General features: G+C 34.5%; 1 protein-coding gene across 1 annotated transcript in view; it reads left to right on the top strand.

Moving 5' to 3' along the window:
• Window positions 1–22,508, top strand: part of LOC117932089 — a 78,869-nt gene that overhangs the window by 4,539 nt on the left and 51,822 nt on the right. The window contains exon 3 of the mRNA XM_034853127.1: window positions 5,398–5,535. Within this exon, the coding sequence (XP_034709018.1) occupies window positions 5,398–5,535 (138 nt within the window). The remainder of the gene's footprint in view (window positions 1–5,397; window positions 5,536–22,508) is intronic.

Here is a 22,508-nt window from a genome sequence, read left to right as displayed (position 1 = left end):
GTGTTTGGGAGTAAGGACTAGAAAAGCCATCTTTGTGTTTGGGAAGAAGGACTAGAAAAGAGAGGCCATTTTTGACCTTTTTCTGTAAAGAACCTCTTATCCAATCAGAAAGAAAAAAAAGAAAAGAAGAAATATATCACAAGATTTTCCCTCTGCTAACAAGTTTTTAGTTTAAGTCTTGTCTTTCAGTGTTTATGAAATTTGGAAGCAGTTCTGTAAATTCCTGCTCATTACTTGTACTCTGGTTTCATGTTGCCAAATAGTGCCTTGGGAAGAAACTTAGTAAAATATATATCCCGTGGTTGTGTTACCCACATAAAAGAAAAGTAGTGACACCTAAAGTTAAGAGATAAGCATGAAACAGGAAACAAATCTAGCAAATTGTGCAACAAAAATCTCATGCTTGTTAGACCAAGAATGAGGTGTTATTTTTGTCAAATGTCAATATGGTACCCTCTTTAGCTTGGATGCAACTTCCAAATTGAAAACATTGTAACCTTGGAGTTTGGTGGTTTAGGATTTGGGAAAATTTCACTGAGGAACCAAGCTTCATTTTTTTTTTTTTTATTTATCATAAACGAACAATTGTATTAAAAAAGAAAAACATGAAAAGAATGAGAAATCTTCCCCAAGAAGTATAAACCTAAACAAAAACTGAGAAAACCTCTGCTAAAGAAAGAGGGCTATACAAAAAGACAAAAGGCCTATACATGTATAATGAACTCAGACCTTGTGTACCCAACTCTAAGGTGTGTAAATCGACAACTAGTTAAGCTGAATTACACTCAAAGGATAGGGTTTAAAACTGTCTGTATAGTAAGCCTAAAAAGAAACATAAAACTAAAGAGAATCCCACATCGACTCCGGTGTGCTCCACGTATCCTCGAAAATCCTAGTGTTCCTCTCTCTCCACACAATCCACAACAAAGAGAGGCACGTTATCCTCTAGAGAGTCCTGTCTCTGATAGAATTCCCAAAACACTTAAAGGAGATTACCATCATATCAAGAATACTGCTTGGCTGAACCTATTCGATCCCCGCCTGAGAAAAGATCTTATGCCACAAACCTAAAGTGATCGGACAATGCAAGAAAAGATGATCAATCGTCTCACTACTCCCCTTGCAGAGGATGCACCAATCGGGGCTAAGGGCTTTGAAAGGCCATCTTAATTGTAGCATGTCATTGGTATTTACCTTCTTATGTGCCACTAACCAAGCAAATGCTCTGACTTTAGAAGAGACTTTTGTCTTCCACAAAATTAGCAGGGTAGAAAGAAATAAAATTTGAGAAATTGGATAAGGCTTAATAAAACAAGTTTACTGAGAAAGTCTTGAAGAGGATGGAACCCAAGCTTTCACATCTGGAACGGAAGGGGATAAATGAACACTAGAAAGTAGAGACAATAGTCTTTCAAGATCCACAAACTCCGTATCAAATAGATTACGACAAAAGGTGAAATCCCAAGACAAAGAAGTGTTATTACCCAGGATAGCTGAAATAGGAAGGTTTTTTGTTGTGGTGACTCTTAAGAATCTTGGAAATTGTAAGCAAAAAGGTTGATCCCCCCACCATAGATCTTCCCAAAAATGAATTTTGATCCCATCACCCACCACAAAGCAAGTGTGTGTGGAAAAAACTTGGAATAGATGTGCAATGACCTTCTAAGGGCAATGATGTGACCATCGGACTATATTGTTGGCGTCCCATCCATTTGAATGTGTCCCATAGATGCTCAAGATAACGCAAAGGGTAGAACTTTCCTTAGGGTACCTCCAAAACATTTCCCTAATAAAGCTTGATTCCTTAGAAAATTTTTCCCAAACCCTAAAGTACCAAACTCCTTAGGCCTACAGACTAAATCCCACTTGACCAAATGATCCCTTTTACCCACCCTTGAAACCGACCAAAGAAAATCTCTTTGTAATTTTTCTATCCTTAAAGCAACTGAGGCTAGAATCTTAAAAAGAGAAAGAAAGTAGTTCGGAATGTGTGACAAACATGACTAAATTAGGGTGATTCTACCACCTAAGGACAAGAAAACTCTTTTCCATCTATCCAACCTCTTAGAGACTTTATCCAACACAGGGTCCAAAAAGAAATTGAATTTGGGTTCCTCCTTAAAGGAAGACCCAAATACATTAAAGGTCAATCAGAGACTGCACAATCAAGTATAGAAGCCAACCTGGCTGTTTGACTTTGACTAATGTTGATTCCAGAGAGAGTGCTCTTATTTAGATTAATCCTTAACCTTGACGAACGCCCAAACACCACCAAAATTAGCTTAAGAGACTGCAACTCTTCGAAGGATGCTCTAGAGAAAAAGATCGTGTCATCCGCGAATTGTAAATAAGACACCCTGGTCCTATCTCTACCAACCAAAAACCCCTCAAACACACCTTTCTCTTTTTTCCTCACAATCAATCTACTTAAAACATCAACCACAATGGTGAAGAGAAAAGGGGAAACCCAACCCTTTGCATTACCATTCACTAAGATTGCAAAAGTCATCGAAGATAAACAACCCCTCATCCTGGAACTCCATCTTAAACTAAACCCTTTTCTTTCAAGAACATGATCTAAAAAATCCCAATCAGCATGGTCATAGGCTTTTTCAAAATCAATTTTGAAGACTAGCCCTTCCTTTCTTGATCTCCTCTTTTCATCCACCAACTCATTTGCAATCAGGACGACATCTAGAATCTACCTCCCTTCAACAAAAGCACCTTGAGTAAAAAAAATGGTATCTTGAAGAACTGTACGCAATTGCCTTGAGAGTACCTTGGCTATGATTTTGTACAAATTGGTAACCAAACTGATGGGTCTGTAATATGAGATCCTACTTGATTGACTCTTTTTTGGCACAAGAGCAATGAAGGTGACATTTGTGCTTCGATTGATTATCCCATTATTATGAAACTCTAAGAACACTCTTAAAAGATCATCCTTAATCGTTTCCCAACACTCTTGATAAAAACCAATTGTGAAACCATCTGGACTAGGGTCTTTTCCTGTTTAGATGCAACACGACATTGTGAATATCCTTTTTCGAGAAGGGGCGATCTAGCCACACGACGCTCTCTGCTGAAACAAGAGACCAATCCAAACCTTCTATCCTCTAACGGCCTTCAGAAGGCTTGGAAAATAATTTCCCAAAATGATGCTTAATCTCCTCTGAAATGCTTTCAATGTTATCTAAAACTACCCCGTCTTCTAACACCAAGGATTTAATGAACTTCTTATTCCTCTTGCTGTTGGCCACCTTATGAAAAAACTTAAAATTACAATCCCCTTCCTTTATCCTATTGATTTTAGATTTCTGCCTCCAAAACACCTCTTCCTTTAGCAATACCTCTTCCAGTTCCCCTTTCCTTAAAGTCCTTCTTGCTGCTAGTTCAGGAGAAAAATTCCCTTCTTGTTCCTTCTCATCCAACCCCACTATGTCCAAAAGAATATTTTTCTTTTTTTCTTTTAAGTCTCCAAAAAGGAACCAAGCTTTATTAGGGAAATGGCTCTGAAGGAACCCTAAGGAAAGTTCTACCCTTTGGCACCAGGTTATCTTGAGCATCTATGGGACACATTCAAATGGATGGGACACCAACAATATAGTTAGATGGTCACATCGTTGCTCTTGGTAGACCATTTCACATTTGCTCCAAGTTTTTTCCACACACACTCACTTTGTGGTGGGTGATGAGACTATAATTTGTTTTTGGGAAGATCTGTGGTGGGGGGATCAACCTTTTTGCTTACAATTTCCAAGACTCTTTAGAGTCACCACAACAAAAAACCTTCCTATTTTAGCTATCCTGGGTAATAACACTTCTTTGTCTTGGGATTTCACTCTTTGTCGCAATCTATTTGATGCGGAGTTTGTGGATCTTGAAAGACTATTGTCTCTACTTTCCATCATTCATTTATCTTCTTCTGTTCCAGATGCGAAAGCTTAGGTTTCGTCTTCTTCAGGAGCTTTCTTAGTAAACTCATTTTTTTTAGCCTTATCCAATTTCTTAGATTCTTTTCCTTTCTACCCTGCTAATTTTTTGTGGAAGACAAAAGTCCCTTTTAAAGTCGGGGCCTTTGCTTGGTTAGTGACACATAAGAAGATAAATACCAATGACATGCTACAATAAGGAGGCCTTTCAAAGCCTTTAGCCATGATTGGTGTATCCTCTACAGGGGGAGTAGTGAGACGATTGATCATCTCTTCTTGCACCGCCCAATCATTTTAGGCTTGTGGCATAGGATCTTTTCTCAGGCGGGGATGGATTGGGTTCGGCCAGATAGTATTTGCGATATGATGGTGATCTCCTTCAAGTGTTTTGGGAATTCTAATAGAGGCAAGACTCTTTGGAGGATAGCGTGCCTCTCTTTGTTGTGGATTGTTTGGAAAGAAAGGAATGCTAGGATTTTTGAAGATACTTGGAGGATGCTGGAGTTGATATGGGATTCTCTTCAGTTTTGTGTTTCTTTTTGGGCTTATTGTACAAACATTTTTAAACTCTATTCTTTGAGTGTAATTCAACTTAATTTGCATACTTGAGGGTTGGGTCTACAAGGTTTGGGTTCATTATATGTGTATAGGCCTTTTGTCTTTTTGTATTGCCCTCCTTCTTTAGCGGAGGCTTTCTCAGTTTCTTTATTAGGTTTGTACATCTTGGGGAGGACTTCTCATCCTTGTTTTTCTATTTTAATACAATTGTTCGTTTCTGATAAAAAAAAAAATAAAAGTTCAGTATTGAAAACATTGTAACCTTGGAGTTTGGTTTCAAGTTATGACAATCTCAAAGAGAAATTGGACAAGGGAAAGGAGGGAGTAGAGAAATTATTGGAAAACATTTTTCTCATTGATGTAGATGCATTTTCCCTTTCTTTGAGTGTGTATATTTTTAATTTCCAATAAGTATAGTATAGTCCTTTGTGAGAAAAACTACTTATCTAAAATTTCAGTAATTTGGAAGATCAGGATTATTGCTACTATTTCTTGGTATCTACTTCTTGTTACTGTAGTTAGCATAACAAGAACTACCATGCTACTCCTCCCCCTGCTGCTACTATTTTACTATTACTAATACTGTCGATGGAACTGCCAATATGACCATACTGCTGCTTTTTCTACTGTAATTCAGGTGTTTTCCCCCCTTAATGGTCAATTTTGAAGCCTTTTGCCCTTCCTTTTGTCATTTGTCTGAACTTAGGCAACCTTTACTAGTGTCCCACCTCTCGCCCCGCTCACTCCCCGTCCCTGATCATTTGTAGTTATGAAAGCTTAGTATGGTGTTTTCTTGCTGTGTTTTATATCAAATTTCACTCTGATTTATATGAATTTGTTGGTTGATTCTAGCAAGTAGTTGTATGAGTTGATTTGTGCATTAATATTTGTCTCTTTCTTGTGCTAGTATCCAAATGAACCACCGATTATTGATATTATAGATTCCAAGGGACTAGATGAAGAAAGGCAAATGCATCTGATAAGAAGTATACGGAACAAAGCTTGTGAACTCTCCTCTTGTTTAATGCTTGTGGCACTTTGTGAGGTAACTATTGTACAACTCATATTTGAAGAAATCAGTTATTAGTTTTATTGTGGTTGGTAATTTTGTAGTCTCTATACACCTTTGTGGTTTATTTATTTATTATTATTATTTTTATTTTTATTTGTCCATATTATATTTAAGGATTGCACAATAGCATATTATATAACAAATCCTAGGCTATTTTTCTATCTTTATGACTGCTCTTAAATGTGTTTGCCAAATATGCACAATAGCATATATTTTTTTTTTTTTTCTGATATGTGCACAATAGCATATTATATAACCAATGAATCAGGTATTGAACCATAGGGAGGTAACCTTAGGGGTGTAGGGGAGATGAAAAGACCGGGATAATGAATAGATGATCCTCATTCATGTCTCTATAGTTGAGATTACCTTCAGGTATTTTCAACTGAGAGATATTCAACACAAGCCTCTATTTCTTTTCCTTCTAATTGCCTCAACCATGTGACTTAGATCACTAGATATTATCTTTAAAGCGTCCTCCTCTTTGCTTACCAAACTGCATTAGAAGCTCAATTAGAGTGGTATCTCAAGTTATAATGATGCTTATCCATCAAGCACTTGAGATACTCCATAAGAGGCTCGTAAACTCTTGTTTCCAAGCATTAACGAGTGCTTTTCTAATAAAATACAAGAGGGTTCAAGCCATGAGACAAGATTATCATTAAAGAACTTAGTTTGAGGGTCATTTCATGGGCATAAGGAGGGTCCCAAGGACCCCCTTTTCCATGGCCTAAGCCACTACTCAAAAAGCATGGATTCAACACTAAAGTAAGTATAAAAAGCAAACTGTGGAATCATTGCCATTAAAATCCAAATTTAAGGTTTAAAGTTATACAAAAATGAAGGGGAACTATGGCTAAATGAAGATACAACCAATATGAAAGTTTGTAAGACATCCAAGTCACTTAAAACATCCAAAACATTACAAAGTTCTAAGTTGCAACAATAGTTCCCAAGGTTGAAGGTTGAAGAATAGCTCCCCATCTAGGGACCCCCTAGTCCATGTCCATCAAGTCCAAAATGGACATTTATAGGTTTTTTTGGGTTGACCTAAGTGGTAGGCCACGTGAAGGTATAAAAAGCAAGGTGGAGATTTGATTGCGAGCTAGGAAGGTCTAAAAAAAGTGGTAGGCTTGTGCTGTCCTGGAGGATCAATATGAAATGGTGTTAAGGCTTGAGTGACACCATTTTTCACAACATGATGGATTTGCATAGGGTGAAATGATGCCAAAGCAAGGTGAAATGGAGCTAAGTCTTTGTGGTGCCATCTTGGTACCATTTAGGGAATAGGCAAGATGTTTTCCTTAAACTATTTTCTTATTTTTCATCAATCTTTTATGCAAACAGTGTCCAAATTTTGTGCAAATCAATGAGAATAGAATGTAAAAAAAAATGTTTCAGCTCATATGGATTCTGACCCCCTCAACTAACATCAAACTTAGGAGTGGTTGAAATAGGGTTGCATCATCGAGCTTTATGCAACTTTGCTCCTTTGGCTCTGCTATTACTCCATTCTTGCCTCTTGAGTGTCACAAAAGCATCATGGATTAACAGGAAAATGTGAGAAAGCTGAACATATCTGGTGTAGCGTATAATTAACTTGTTGGGGAGTGCTTTTAATGCTAAAAACGAGTCTAAGATATGATTTTTGCCCTCATTACCATGCAATATATGATGTCAATCACATTGCCTATTATCTTACAATTTCATTATCTTATCTTCTTTACTCTTTTAAAATTGATAATGTAACTTGGTGTTGATGTGATTGGGCATTTGTTCTATCATTCTTATATTAATCCTTTTCTTTACCACTTAACGTTACTTCCTTCCTAAACTTAGGTTACCATAGTTGTTTGATGTTGATTATCCAAACATGAAAGAGGGTCTTTGAGGATTACCAGTGTTGCTATACCTATTGGGTGAATTCTTACAAGTAGGTGTCATATGCATGAGGGGCATGAGGAGCTTTTGAGGCTTGGCTCAATTGGCACGAAGGTGGGGTGGGGATGTGGAATGTTCTAGGTTCAAGTCCCATCAAGTTAGATTAGTTGTAGGTTTTAGGTTCAAGTCCCTTCTATTATTAGATTGGTCCCTTGTATTTAGGTCTAGGAGATTGGTTGAGAAGACCTTCCTAATAGGGTTACTCTTCTAGGAGTTATGCCAAATTAAATTTTTATGGATGTTCTTTGGATACCCTAGGGCATCTAGGGATTGGGGTGCTTTAAAGATCATTGGGCCATGTAGCTAAAAGCATACTCTAAACTTGAAAGAGTAGGTTTTGCTATTGGGGTTGAGATTCTAGCTCTTCTTGAGGTCCTTGTGTAAGCTACAACTTTGGGCCTTGTCAATCTTCTAATGGAAGGAGATGCCATTACTATCATTTTTTCAGTATCTAAAAAAAAAATAAAAAAAAAAAGAAGGGAGGGGAGGCATGGAGGTTTGATCAATTGCTTTTGATACTTATACAAAGTTAGGGTGTTCTTTTCCTTGCGGTCCTTGCTTAGCAAATCAAGTGGTGAATTGTTTGACCAAAGGAGGAGCAAAACTCTTAGTATCTTCTGAAGTTGATTTTTATTCTCCCAATTAGAAAATCTTTGGGTTATTCTTGGACCTTTTTGTTTCTTCCTTGAGTGTGTAGCTTGTATTGTTTCTTTGTGTGGAGTTTCACTTTTTTTTTTCTTTTTTTATAATTAGAATTTTTATACTTTTGAAGGATGTATTGTCCTTCTTTCTATTTAATAGAAATGTGTCACTTTTGTTTATGGTAAAAAATAGGTTTGAGTCCCATCAAGGAAAAAAAAAAAAATGAAAAAAAATGTTATCTATAAAATTAAAAGGGCATGAAGAGTTAGGCAATCATCTCCTCATTTAGTGCCCTTTGGCTAAACAACTTTTTGTTTTTGAATTTTATCCTATTTAGTGTTAAGTAGGCCTTTCTTTTGCTAGAGAAGTTATTAGTTAAGTAGGTGAAGGAAATTCTTTCACCAAGAATTGACCATTGGAAATTTTTTCCAAATTTTCTCAATGTTAGAGCCAACACCACCTCGATTTTTGTTGGGACATTTGCTTTGGCTGCTAAGATGAACACAATCAAAATTTTGTTATCATTGACAACAAATAATAATTGGGATCTACAACAATTCAATGTCAAAAATGCATTTCTGAATGGAGATATGGAATAAGAGATTTATATGAAAGTCTCTCTTGGATTTAGAAGTGACCTAGCCACTAAAAAAGTGTGTAAATTGAAGAAAGCTCTATACGGGCTAAAACAGTCTCCAAAGGCGTGGTTTGGAAGGTTTTCTAAAGTGATGAAAAACATGGGGTATAGACAAAGTTAGGGAGATCATAGGTTGTTCATCAAGCATTCAGATTCAGGAAGAGTCACAGCTCTTGTGGTATATGTAAGCGACATCATTGTGACGGGAAATGATGAAAAGGAGAGACGGACTTTGAGGCAATGCTTGATTGAGGAGTTTGAAATTGAAGAGTTAGGAAGGTTAAAATACTTCTTAGGAATTGAAGTTGCACATTCTAAGTAGGGAATTTTTATTTCTCATCAGAAATATGTAACTATCCTCCTCAAGGAAACAAGGAAGTTGGCATGTAAACCAACAAGCACACTAATAGATCCTAATCATAAGCTTGGAGAGGTTGAGGAAGATGTTGTAGTAGATAGAGAAATGTATTAATGTCTAGTAGGAAAACTCATTTATCTCTCTAACACAAGATTGGATATAACATATTTTGTGAGTGTGGTTGGCTAGTTCATGTATAGTAAAGAAGTTTATTTGCAAGTTGCTAATCGAGTGCTATAGTACCTTAAGGGGTCTCCAAGAAAGGGCATCCTATTTAAATGAAACTCAAGACTAGAACTTGAAGCATACACAAATGCAAATTATGTTGGATCTGTGGTTGACAAAAGATCGATAATTGGGTATTGCACCTTTTTTGGTGGAAATATGGTTATATGAAGAAGTAAGAAACAAAGTTTGGTGGCGAGGTCTAGTGTAGAAGTAGAATTTTGGACAATGGCCTAAGGAGTTTGTGAACTAATATGGTTGAAGATTATTTTGGAAGATTTGAAGATTAAATGGGATGGCCCAATGAGCCTTTACTGCGACAATAAATCAGCAATAAGTATTGCACATAATCCAATGCAACATGATCGAATGAAGCACATAGAGATAGATAGACATTTCATTAAGGATAAATTAGATAGCGGGTTGATATGTACTCCTTATGTATCTACCGATCACCAACTTGCAAATAAATTCACCAAAGATTTAAGTAGTACAACGTTTCAAACAAGTGTATCCAAGTTGAGAATAGAAAACATCTATTTACCAGCTTGATGGGGAGTGTGGAAGAATGTAATTAGGAAATATTATAACTGTATATTTTTGTAATTAAAGAAAGGATTAAGATAATCCCGTAATCAAGGGGATTTGATAGTGTATGTAGGTTAGGAAAGTTTCTATTTTTTGTGCTTGGAATACTTGTATAAATATGTAGATATGTACTTATGGACCAACATTTTTCACATGCATCCCCACTTATGGACTCCTTATAAAAATTGGAGTCGTCATTTATTTTTATTTATTTTTAAAAAGGAAAGTAAAATAAAAAGAAAACCTTAAAAAAGATGACTTCTTAAGTTTTGGAAAAACATATCTTTGAAAAACCCGAGTCTAGATCTGAGGATTGGATTACCTATTGAGAAGGTACCATAAAGGTAGCACCCCTTTAAGCCCTAAATAAAGGTCTCTACTGACAAGTTGAGAGAAGCATGACAATTAACTTATGGATTGAGGACACCAAGGAAGGCCAAAGGTGATTATCTAAATTCTACAACATGCTAAGCAAGCCAAACAATTATTCTAAGGCACTAGCATAAAGGAAAGACAATGTGCACATCTGGACTACAACTCAAAGTGCTATCATAAAAACATCAAGGTCAGTTTGGGTAACATAACATACAACGTGCATTTCATCTGAATAAAAAAATCAAGCAACAATCAAAGCAACCGATAGCAATATTAAACATGGAGATGTTCACACATGAAACATGCATATTTGTAGAATTAAGGATAGAAGATGAGGAGCGTACTTGAATGGCATCAATTATTTAGAATGTGCTTCCATAAGACTAAGGAGGTTAGAATAAGTTACAACAAATAACAAGATACCAAATTCTAACATGCATGGTATATGTACAACATAAAGGAAATGACAAGAGTCCAAAGAAAATATCACCTATTCACAAGGGTCATGCATACAGCTCATTGTTTAGGCTGAATTGTGTACCAAATGGTAGAATCAAGGGTTAAGACAAAACATATAGTAAAAGATCAGAATAATAGTGTTCATAAGATAAATGCTAAATAAAAATCTGGGAGCATTATTTCATAAGGCAACCTTTCCCATTATGTATATATCACAATACAACAACCAATGTCAAGTCATGAGATGCCAATTAATCTTTAATTAAACAATAAAGTGAGTACAATGCAAAATTTTCAGCATGCTATTATAAAAAGAAACATTCAAAAATAAATCTTAAAAAAATATCAAAAATGAGAATTTGATCATGCCAAAGGTCAAGAGACCTCTCCTATATGTCTAGATAATCATACAAGTATCTAAATAATCATTTGAGACTTAGATTAATTCCAAATTACAAAAGGTTGCAGAAGGTTCAGAATGCAAAGACATGAATAAACTAATTTTTAAAACTAACTCTGACGCCTCATAAAATCACACAAAAAATCACACAAGTCATTTAGAATGTCTAGTTTACATAAAAATAGAAAGAAAACTAGAGAGGCCACAAATCAATTTTTAAATCATGCAAGCATATCTTTTGTCTAGAATTAGACTAGTGTTGTAGGTGTATCTTAGAAAAAATATATTTATTGCTAGGGAAAACATATTTCAATACGTATTTTATGTGTTAAAACTCAAAGTTCAGGAAGTCTAGAATTTAGAAAAAGTATCAAATTAAATTAAATAGACCAAAAAGTAATTTTTATTTACAAAACACACTTGGGTGTATAGTATTGGGTGAATGTAGAACCTATTGAAAGAAACAATCATAACTTTCAATTAGAAAAAGCTTTTGAACTCAAATAAAATCTCAGAATCAATTTCAAGAATTAAATAATATCATAGTACCATTAAAATATATATTTTTTTAAGACACTCCAAAATGCTCAAACGAATTTTATTTCCAACGATGTAGTTGCTGGGCTAAAAGGGTAGCAAGAGAGTTTGGAAATTCTTTTTATGTTGGGGTTTCACTAAATCCTCATTCCATCTACATTAGTTCAACTTGTGCATCCTTAACCTCAAATGAATGTTTGCAAATTCACTAAGGCCAAGAATCATCCCATTAACTTGGGGTCATAAGTTTAAACTCATGTCCTAAAATCAAAATTTTTAGAAAATCGGAGAAGAATGCATTTTGAGTAAAAATGAATCGCATACCCTTTAAAGAAAGTGAATTTTTTACCCTTATGACCTAAAATGAATTTTCAAGAGATATTTGTGGTTTAAACTCTTTTAGAAAAAGGTTTAAAAAAACAAAGGATAACTGGTCTTCAAGTGATAAGCATACCAAGTAACCTTAAACACTAAAAAGACACAAGACATGAAATTTTCAATTAGTAATCAAGGAGGAATTAAATGAATAAAACGAAAACAAAAAAATATCAATTAGATAATTTTAGGCTACCTCTCATTTGTGATTAAGGAGTCATACCCTAGGTGAAAACATCCCCACAAAGAAAGGGTTTAGCTTTAATCCTTTTGAATGGAACTAACATGCGATTTTGAAAAACTAATATCCGAAGATTTACTAAAGAAAATAACTAACATCAATATTTATCAAAACTAATATCAAAAGAATTAGAAAAAAAAAAACTAACATCAATATTTATTAAAACTAACATTTAAAGATTTTTTTTTTTAAATAACTAAGACGAGATATCAAAATGAACTAGAAACATGAAAAATTAATAACCAACATCAATTTCTATTACAATTAACATCTACAGAATTTTGTTTTAAAAAATAACTAACATTGATAATTATCAAAATTAGCATCCAAGGAATTTAAAAAAAAATAACTAACATCAATATGTAGAACAAGATGATCATGAAGAATAAATCAATAAATAATTATTAAAAAAAAACTGACCTTTAAATATTTTTTTAAAAAGAAAAAATTTTAACTTTGCATCATTAATATTAAAAACAAGATAATTATGGAAAATAAACAAATAAATAATCATTAAAAAAAAAACTAACCTTAAAATATTTTAAAAAAAAATTCAAACTTTGCATCATTAATATTAAAAACAAGATAATCATGAAAAATAAATCAACAAATAATCATTAAAAAAAAACTAACTTTAAAATATATATAAAAAAAATCTAACTTTGCATCATTAATATTAAGAAGTGGATAATCATAGAGAATAAACAAAAAAACTAATCGTAAAATATTTTTTAAAAAATTGAACTCTGCATAATTAATATTAAGAACAAGATAATCATGGAGAATAAATTAATAAATAATCATTTAAAAAAAAAAAAAAACTAATCTTAAAATGTTTTAAAAAAATTCCAACTTTGCATCATTAATATTACAAACAAGATAATTATGAAGAATAAATCAACAAATAATCATTAAAAAAAAACTAACTTTAAAATGTTTAAAAAAATTCTAACTTTGCATCATTAATATTAATAACAAGATAATCATGGAGAATAAATTAACAAATAGTCATTAAAGAAAAAAAACTAACCTTAAAATATTTTAAAAATTCTAACTTTGCATAATTAATATTAAGAATAAGATAATCATGGAGAATAAATCAACAAATAATCATTCAAAAAAACTAATCTTAAAATATTTTTTAAAAATTCCAACTTTGCATCATTAATATTAAGAACAAGATAATCATGAAGAATAAATCAACAAATAGTCATTGAAAAAAAAAAAAAACTAGCCTTAAAATTCTTTACATCGTTAATATTAACCTCTTAATCAAATTTTAAGGTTAGTTATTATTATTTTTTAATGACTATTTGTTGATTTATTCTTCATAATTATCTTATTTTTAATATTAATGATGCAAAGTTGGAATTTTTTAAAATATTGTAAGGTTTTTTTTTTTTTTTTTTTTTTTCTAATAATCATTTATTGATTTATTCTTCATGATTATCTTGTTCTTAATATTAATGATACAAAGTTAGAATTTTTTAAAAATATTTTAAGGTTAATTTTTTTGAATGATTATTTGTTGATTTATTGTTCATGATTATCCAGTTCTTAATATTAATGATGTAAAGTTAGTTTTTTTTAATTTATATATTTAAAGGTTGGTTTTTTTGAATGATTATTTTTTGATTTATTTTTCATGATTATCTTGTTCTTAATATTAATGGTACAAAGTTGAAATTTTTTAAAAATGTTTTAAGTTTTTTTTTTAATGATTATTTGTTAATTTATTTTCTATGATTATCTTGTTCTTAATATCAATGATGTAAAGTTGGAATTTTTCTAAAAGATTTAAGGTTAGGTTTTTTTTTTTTTTTCAAATGATTATTTGTTGATTTATTCTCCATGATTATTTTATTGCAAAGTTCGAATTTTTTTAAAAATATTTTAAGGTTAGTTTTTTTGAATGATTATTTGTTGGTTTATTCTCCATGATTATCCAATTCTTAATATTAATAATGCAAAGTTAGATTTTTCATATATTTAAAGGTTAGGTTTTTTGAATGATTATCCGTTGATTTATTGTCCATGATTATCATATTCTTAATATTAATGATGCAAAATTGGATTTTTTTTTAAATATTTTAAAGTTAGTTTTTTTTAATGATTATTTGTTGGTTTATTTTCCATGACTATCTTATTCTTAATAATAGTGATGTAAAGTTAGATTATTTTTTTCCTTTTTTACAAAAATATTTAAATGTCAAATTTTTTGAATGATTATTTGTTTATTTATACTCCATGATTATCTTGTTCTAAATATTGATGTTAGTTATTCTTTTTTTTTTTTTGAAGTCCTTGGATGCTAATTTTGATAAATGTTAATGTTAATTATTTTTTAAAAAAATTCTATGGATTTCAATCGTGATAGAAATTGGTGTTGGTTTTAAATTCTTCATGTTTCTAGTTTGTTCATTTTGATATCTTGTCTTAGTTATTTATTTATTTATTTTTAAATTCTTTAAATGTTAGTTTTGATGAATATTGATGTTAGTCATTTTTTTTTTAATTATTTGGATGTTAGTTTTGATAAATATTGATGTTAGTTTTTTTCTTTAGTAAATCTTCGGATATTAGTTTTGGATAAATATTCCTCCCTAGTAAGAAATATATTTTTTGTAAGATGCATCCACTACACTAGCCTAATTTTGGATAGAAAATATGTTTGTATGATTTGAAAATTGATTTGTGTGCTTTCTTGTTTTCTTATTATTTTTCTTGTAAACTAGACACTCTGAATGACTTGTTTGATTTTTTGTGTGATTTTTTAAGGCCTTTGTGTTTGTTTTAAAAATCGGTTTGTGGATGTCTTTGCATTCTGTCCTATTCTAAACCTCCTAGAAATTTTTGTAAGTTGGATTTAATCTGAGTCTTAAATGATTAATTGACCACTTGGATGATAAACTGGGCACGTAGGAGATGTTCCTTGAAAATTTTTGTGGTTAAATTCACATTCTAGCTATTTTTTTTAAGATTTGTTTTATGAACCTTCTTGTTCTAATTACATGCCAAAATTCCTATATAGTGATTGCATTATTATTTAATCTGGTGTTGTTTGGCATATTTTGACTTGACTTTCGCCGATGTATTGTAATGTAGACAAAATGAGGATGTTGTATGATTATTTTCATGACGAAATAATGTTTCTAGATATTTGTTTGAGATTTTTGAAGTGAATACAACTGTTCTTCGTCTTGCTACATGTTTTGTTTTAGCATCTAATTTTGGTACTTCTTGCTATCTCGTGCATTAGTTTAACTTTAAAAATGAGTTTGCATGGATATCCTATGTGATAATTGACCTTTCTTTGGTTTCTTAACACTTCATTTAAGTTATATATGTATATATATCACGTAATATTTTGAGTTTTTGATCATGTAATTCTTTTAGTTATTATTGTTGTCCATAAGTTAACCCTTATTAGCTTTACGGGAGCATTGTAAATAATTATGCTATGTTTAATATTGTTATTGGTTGCTTTCATTGTTGCTTGATTATTTGACTAAGATGAAAGGTATGTTGTATGTTATATTATCTGAACTAAGCTTGATGTTTTTATGATAGCGCTTTGAGTTGCAATCCATGTACGCACACTATCTTTTCTTTTTGCTTGTGTTTTAGAATGATTATTTGGCTTGCTTAGCTTGTTGTTGGGATTTAGATAATCACCTTTGACCTTCGTTGGTATCCTCGATCCATTAATTAATTTTCATGCTTCTCTCAACTTAGTGAGTAGCCTTTATTTAGGGCTTAAAGGGGTGCTACTTTTATTGTACTTTCCCAATAGGTAATCCGATTCTTAGACCTAGACTCAGGTTTTTCAAAAACATGCTTTTCCAAAACTTAGGACTTATCTTTCTTTAGGGTTTTCGTTTTTATTTTATTTTCCCTTTAAAAAATAAATAAAAGTGGCGACTCCATTTTTTTAATAAAAACATTTTTTTTATAATAAAAATGTGGTTTTTCTCCTTAAAAAAGGAGTCACACTATCGAGTGGGGATGCATGTGAAAACTACAGGTCCATAGTATTGATTTAAATCAATGAAGATATTTATTCTTTTTACCTTCCAATTCTTCTTCTTCTACAAAGCCTTTTTCCACTTATCAAGTCTCCTAAAGGGTTGTTGTTTTTTTTTTTTTTTTTTTTTTTTTTTTTTTTTTTTTTTAATAAGGGTCTCAAAAATGATGTCTCTAAGAATTTCTTCCTAAGGGGAGGTCTAGATAGGACCATGGCCTTTTCAGTCTTACACTTAGTAAAGGATGCAAATCTTCAACATTGCAATCAACGTTGTTATTAGATTTTTGAGAGAGAGGAACAGTCTTTCAAGATTGTCTTCAGCAATGAGAAGATTCTTGGAGGTCATTGAGGATTTGGAATTACAGGATCTCCCTTTGCAGGGGGGGTCTTTCACGTGGAGGGGTGATTTGAATAACCAATTACATTCAAGGTTGGATAGATTTCTAGTTTCCGAGGATTGGGAGTGCTATTTCAGTGGGACAGTTCAGAGTCTTCTTCCTAGACTTGTCTCTGACCACTGCCCAATCTTGTTGGACGGTGGAGAAGCGAGGAAGGGTCCTTCCCCCTTCAGGTTCGAGAATATATGGTTGAAGGAAGACGGTTTTAAGGATTTGTTAAGGAGTTGGTGGATGGGTTTCCAATTCAGAGGGTCTTTCAGTTTCACTCTGTTTGAAAAACTTAAAGCGCTTAAGGCTAGATTGAAGATTTGGACCAGAGAAGTGTTTTGGAAATATCACTGCTAGAAAAGAATCAACTTTAAAGCAGATGGTGTTTTGGGATTCAGTAGAAGGGGATGGGGTGTTGTCTACAGAAGAGCAAAATCTCATAAAGCAAGCTTTGAAGGAGTATAAGAAGTGGGTGATAATGGAAGAGACCTCTTGGAGGCAAAAGTCTAGAGAGTTATGTCTGAGGACGGGAGACAGAAATACTAGTTTTTTCCACAAAATGGTCAATGCACATAAGAGGGTCAACTCCTTGGTGAAGATTAAGATAAATGGGTCTTGGGTAACAGAAGAGCGTGACATCAAAGATGGTGTGGTTCAGGTTTTCCATTCTCTTTTGTTAGAAACAGATGAGTGGAAACCCAGATGCAATGGGTTGCAGGTTAGGGTTCTTCAAGGGGAAGATGTAGCAATGCTAAAGGCTCCCTTCTCTGAGGAAGAGGTTTTTGGTGCTCTCTCAAACCTCAATGGAGATAAAGCTCCTGGTCCTAATGGTTTCTCAATGGCGTTTTGGCAATTCAACTGAAGTTTTCTGAAGGAGGAAGTTATGGGGTTCTTTAAGGATTTTCATGATCAGGGCAGGTTTGTCAAGAGCACTAATGCTTCTTTTCTGGTTTTAATTCCTAAGAAAGGAGGAGCTGAAGATCTCAAGGACTTTAGGCCTATAAGCTTGGTGGGCAGTGTTTACAAGTTGTTAATAAATGTGCTAGCTAATAGGCTTAAAAAGGTGATGCGTAAGATAGTGTCTAAGTCCCAAAATGCATTTGTGGAGGGAAGGCAAATCCTAGATGCCTCGCTAATTGCAAATGAGGCGATTGATTCGATGCAAAAAAACGGGGGTGGTGGCATCCTTTGTAAGTTGGATATTGAGAAGGCGTATGACCATGTAAATTGAAGTTTTCTTCTTTGGTTGCCGGAAAGGATGGGTTTTGGAGCTTAGTGGATTAGCTGGATTTAGTGGTGTATTGGTACTGTCAGTTTCTCCATCCTTATTAATGGAACTCTCTCCGGTTTCTTCCAAAGTTCTTAGGGCTTGAGATAGGGGGATCCTTTATCCCCTTACATTTTCGTGATTGTCATGGAGACTCTCAGTTGCTTGTTGAAGAGAGCGAAGGAGGGGGTGGCAGCTTAGTGGTAGAGGAGGTGCGGGTGTGGAGATCACTCATTTGCTGTTCGCAGATGACACTTTAGTATTTCGTGAGATTTCTATTGATTAGGTGTCCTACTTGAGTTGACTTCTTATGTGGTTCAAATCCATGTCGGGGTTGAAGGTGAATTTGGACAAAAGTGAGATCATCTCGGTGGGGAGAGTGGAGAATGTAGAGGATTTGGCTCTTGAGTTTGGTTGCAAAGTTAGCACGCTCCCATCTTCTTACTTGGGTCTTCCTTTGGGTGCTCGTTTCAAGGAGGTGGCAGTTTGGGATGAGGTTGAGGAAAGGCTGAGGAAGAGACATTCCTTTTGGAAAAGACAGTATATCTCCAAAGGGGGCAGACTGACTTTGATTCGAAGCACTCTGTCTAGTATGCCTATCTACCGTATGTCCCTGTTTTATATGCCAAGGAGTGTGAGTTTGAGATTGGAGAGGATCCAAAGGGATTTTCTTTGGGGTGGTGGGGCCCTGGAGAGGAAGCCCCATTTAGTGGATTGGTCTATTGTTTGCTTAGATAAACGAAAGAGTGGTTTGGGTGTAAGGAATTTAGCGTTGCTGAATAAGGCCCTCTTATGTAAGTGGAGTTGTCATTTTGCGGTGGAGATGGAAGCTTTGTGGAGGCAAGTTGTTTGTGTGATGTATGGGGAAGAAGAGGGCGGATGGAGGTCTTGTGTTGTGAGAGGTAGTTTTGGGGTTGGTTTGTGGAAAGCGATTAAGAGAGTTTGGGATGTGATAGGCGACAATATGGTTTATTCTATGGGGAATGGTATGAGGGTTAAATTTTGGAAGGAAGAGTGGTGTGGAGGCGATCCTTTGTGTACTTCTTTTCCCTCTTTATTTGCTATAGCTTTGGCCAAGGAGGCTTGGGTGGAGGATGGTGGAACCATTCTAGAGGGGGAGTGTGGGCTCCTAGGTTCTCTAGGTGGCTTAATGATTGGGAAGTGTTCGATGTGGAGTGTTTTCTCTTAGGGCTGCAAGGGAGGAGAGTTTATAGTGATGTGGAAGATCAAGTAGTTTGGACAAAGGCAAAAGACAGAAGATTTTTAGTTAAGTCTCTATATAAGGCTTTGGAACCGGAAAGTCTAGGGGATTTTCTTGCAAGAGTTATTTGGAACTCTTTGGTGCCTCTGAGGGTGAGTTTTTTGCCTTGGGAGGTGACGTAAATTGAGAGAGCAGAATTGTGAAATAATTTTATTCTCTTTCCTTCTCAGAAACCTACATTAGCTTTATACAGAAAAATCTTAGCTATAGAAAAGGAAACTAATTACTAGGCTATATCAAATCCCATGATTTATGGGATACTCTAACAAAATAGGAAACTAACTAAATTAACCTAATTCTAGGAATTCTAGCTATTACAAACAAACTCTCCTAAATTAGCATAATTACTATACACAGCAAAATACAAGCCATTAATTTACAACCATAATTCACGTTTTCCCACACTCCCCCTCAAGCTGGTGAATAGGTATTCACCATTCCCAGCTTGGATACAAAGTTTTGAAACACTGAACTACTTAGCCCTTTGGTAAGTATATCGGCAAGTTGACCATGTGTAGACACATAAGGTGTACATATCAATCCACTATCCAACTTCTCTTTGATGAAGTGTCTTTCAATTTCAATGTGCTTCGTTCGATCATGCTGTACCGGGTTGTGAGCTATGCTGATTGCAGATTTATTATCACAATAGAGTCTCCATTGGGCCATCCCATTTAATCTTTAAGTCTTCTAAAACGATCTTCAACCATAGTAGTTCACACACACCCTGAGCCATTGCTCGGAATTCTGCCTTCGCACTAGACCGCGCTATCATATTCTGTTTCTTACTCCTCCATGTCACGAGATTTCCACCAAGAAAGGTGCAATATCCAAAAGTTTACCTTCTGTCAATAATTGAGCCAGCATAGTTAGCATCTGTGTATGCCTCAAGTACTAACCCTCCATTCCTTTTGAACAGAATACCTTTACCTGGTGTCTCTTTGAGATATTGTAACACTCGATAAGCTACCTGCAGATGAGCTTCCTTTGGACTATGCATGAATTGACTAATCACACTCACTGCATATGCTATATCTGGTCGTGTATGAGATGGATAAATGAGCCTTCCCACCAAGCGTTGATACATTTCTTTATCTACTGTATCATCATTTTCTGCCTCTCTGAGTCTAAGATTCGGATCTATTGGAGTACTTGCTAGTTTGCATGTGGTCTTGCCAGTTTCTTTGAGAAGATCTGTAACATACTTCTGTTGGGAGATAAAAATGCCTTGCTTAGAGTGAGCCACCTCAATACCAAGAAAATATTTCAACCTCCCTAATGCCTTGATCTCAAATTCCTTAGCCAAACATTGATTTAGAATCTGTCTCTCCTTGTCATCGTTTCCTGTCACTATTATGTCATCAACATACACCAAGAGAGCTGTGAGTCTCCCCGAAGATGAGTGTTTAATGAACAACGTATGATCCCCTTGACTTTGCCTATATCCCATGGTTATCATCACTCTTGCGAATCTTCCAAACCATGCTCGTGGTGATTGCTTAAGTCCGTACAAGGCCTTTTTTAATTTACATACAGTATGAGCAGCTAAATTATTGTCATAACCTGGCGAGACCTCCATATAAATTTCTTCCTCTAGTTCTCCATGCAAAAAAGCATTCTTGACATCAAATTGCTGCAAATCCCAATTGTAATTAGCTGCTAATGACAACAAGACTCTAACAGTGTTCATCTTTGCGACCGGAGCAAAAGTTTCTTGGTAATCAATCCCATAGGTTTGAGTATAACCCTTGGCAACCAATCTAGCCTTGTATCTTTCTATTGATCCATCTGCTCTGTATTTCACAGTATAAACCCATTTACACCCCACGGGTTTCTATCCTGTCGGCAATTTTACCAACTCCCAAGTTTTGTTTTTTTCTAATGCCTCCATCTCCACATTCATAGCTTGTTTCCATTTTTCATCGGTCAAAGCCTCGGATACGGTGGTAGGGATAGAAATAGTGTTTAGGCTAACAAGGAAGGCTCTATGAGATGGTGAAATTTTTTTAAAGGATAGGAAGTGTGTAAGAGGGTATAGAGGTCGATTTGTGCATTATCTAATCCCTTTCCTAACAGCAATAGGGAGGTCTCGGTCATCATTGTTCACATGAGATTCAGATTGCAATAAAGGATTAGAAATTGTTACCTCATTCTTAGAATTTGGGTTGAAGTCTTGGACTTGCACAGATTCAGGGACAACTGTCTTCTTCCTCGAAAACACTTTGTCAAATCTCACATTCTCAGGGGCAGATTTTGGATTTTCAGGCACAGGTTCAGGCTGATCGGGCAATTTAGGTAAGGTTTCAATCAAAGGATCAGTGGGACGAGATTGTTTTGACAAGGGAAGTGATTGCAGATCAAGGAATAAAAAATCCCCCCTATCCTTATCTTCCATTACCGAATTCTCCCCCTGAAGATAAGGAATAGTGAAATAAGATTCTTGTTCATGGAAAGTAACATCTACCGAGACATAGAATCTTTTTTATGGAGGATGGTAACACTTATACCCTTTCTGAGTTGAAGAATAACCCAAAAAAACATATTTTAATGCCCGTGGATCTAACTTCCCCTTGTTTTGATTATGAACATGGACAAATGCCACACACCCAAATATCCTAGGAACAAGGTTGTTTGTAGTGTGTAGGTTTGGATAGAATGTTGAAAGTATGTCCATTGGACTTTTGAATCCCAAGATCCTAGAAGGCAATCTATTTATGAGATGAGCAGCTGTAAGAACTGCTTCTCCCCAAAAGGATTTAGGCACATTTTTCTGAAACATGAAGGATCGGGTTGAGTCAAGAAGGTGACCGTTTTTTCTTTCTGCCACTCCGTTTTGCTGTGGAGTGTTAACACAAGATGACTCATGTATTATTCCTTCCCTCTGAAAGTATGGAGTTAGGACTTGATTGAAATAATCCTTAGCATTATCCGACCTAAATCTTTTGATATTGACTCCAAATTGAGTCTTAATCATAGAACAAAAATTTGGAAGGACAGTACTGACATCAAATTTATGTTTGAGCAAAAAAATCCAAGTGACTCGAGTACAATCATCAATGAATGAAACAAACCATTTAGCCCCAGTAATGTTAGGAATAGGAGAAGGACCCGAAATGTCACTGTGTATGAGATAAAAAGGAATAAAACTTCTTTTATTGCTAATTGGAAAAGACACACGTTTGTGTTTAGCAAGTTCACACACTTCACAATGAAAATGTTCGACGTCTAGA

The sequence above is a fragment of the Vitis riparia genome, chromosome 15 (genome assembly GCF_004353265.1).
Source record: "Vitis riparia cultivar Riparia Gloire de Montpellier isolate 1030 chromosome 15, EGFV_Vit.rip_1.0, whole genome shotgun sequence".
Classification (NCBI taxonomy): domain Eukaryota; kingdom Viridiplantae; phylum Streptophyta; class Magnoliopsida; order Vitales; family Vitaceae; genus Vitis; species Vitis riparia.
The sequence above is the reverse complement of the archived record's forward strand: the minus strand, read 5'-3'. Positions and strand labels throughout refer to the sequence as shown.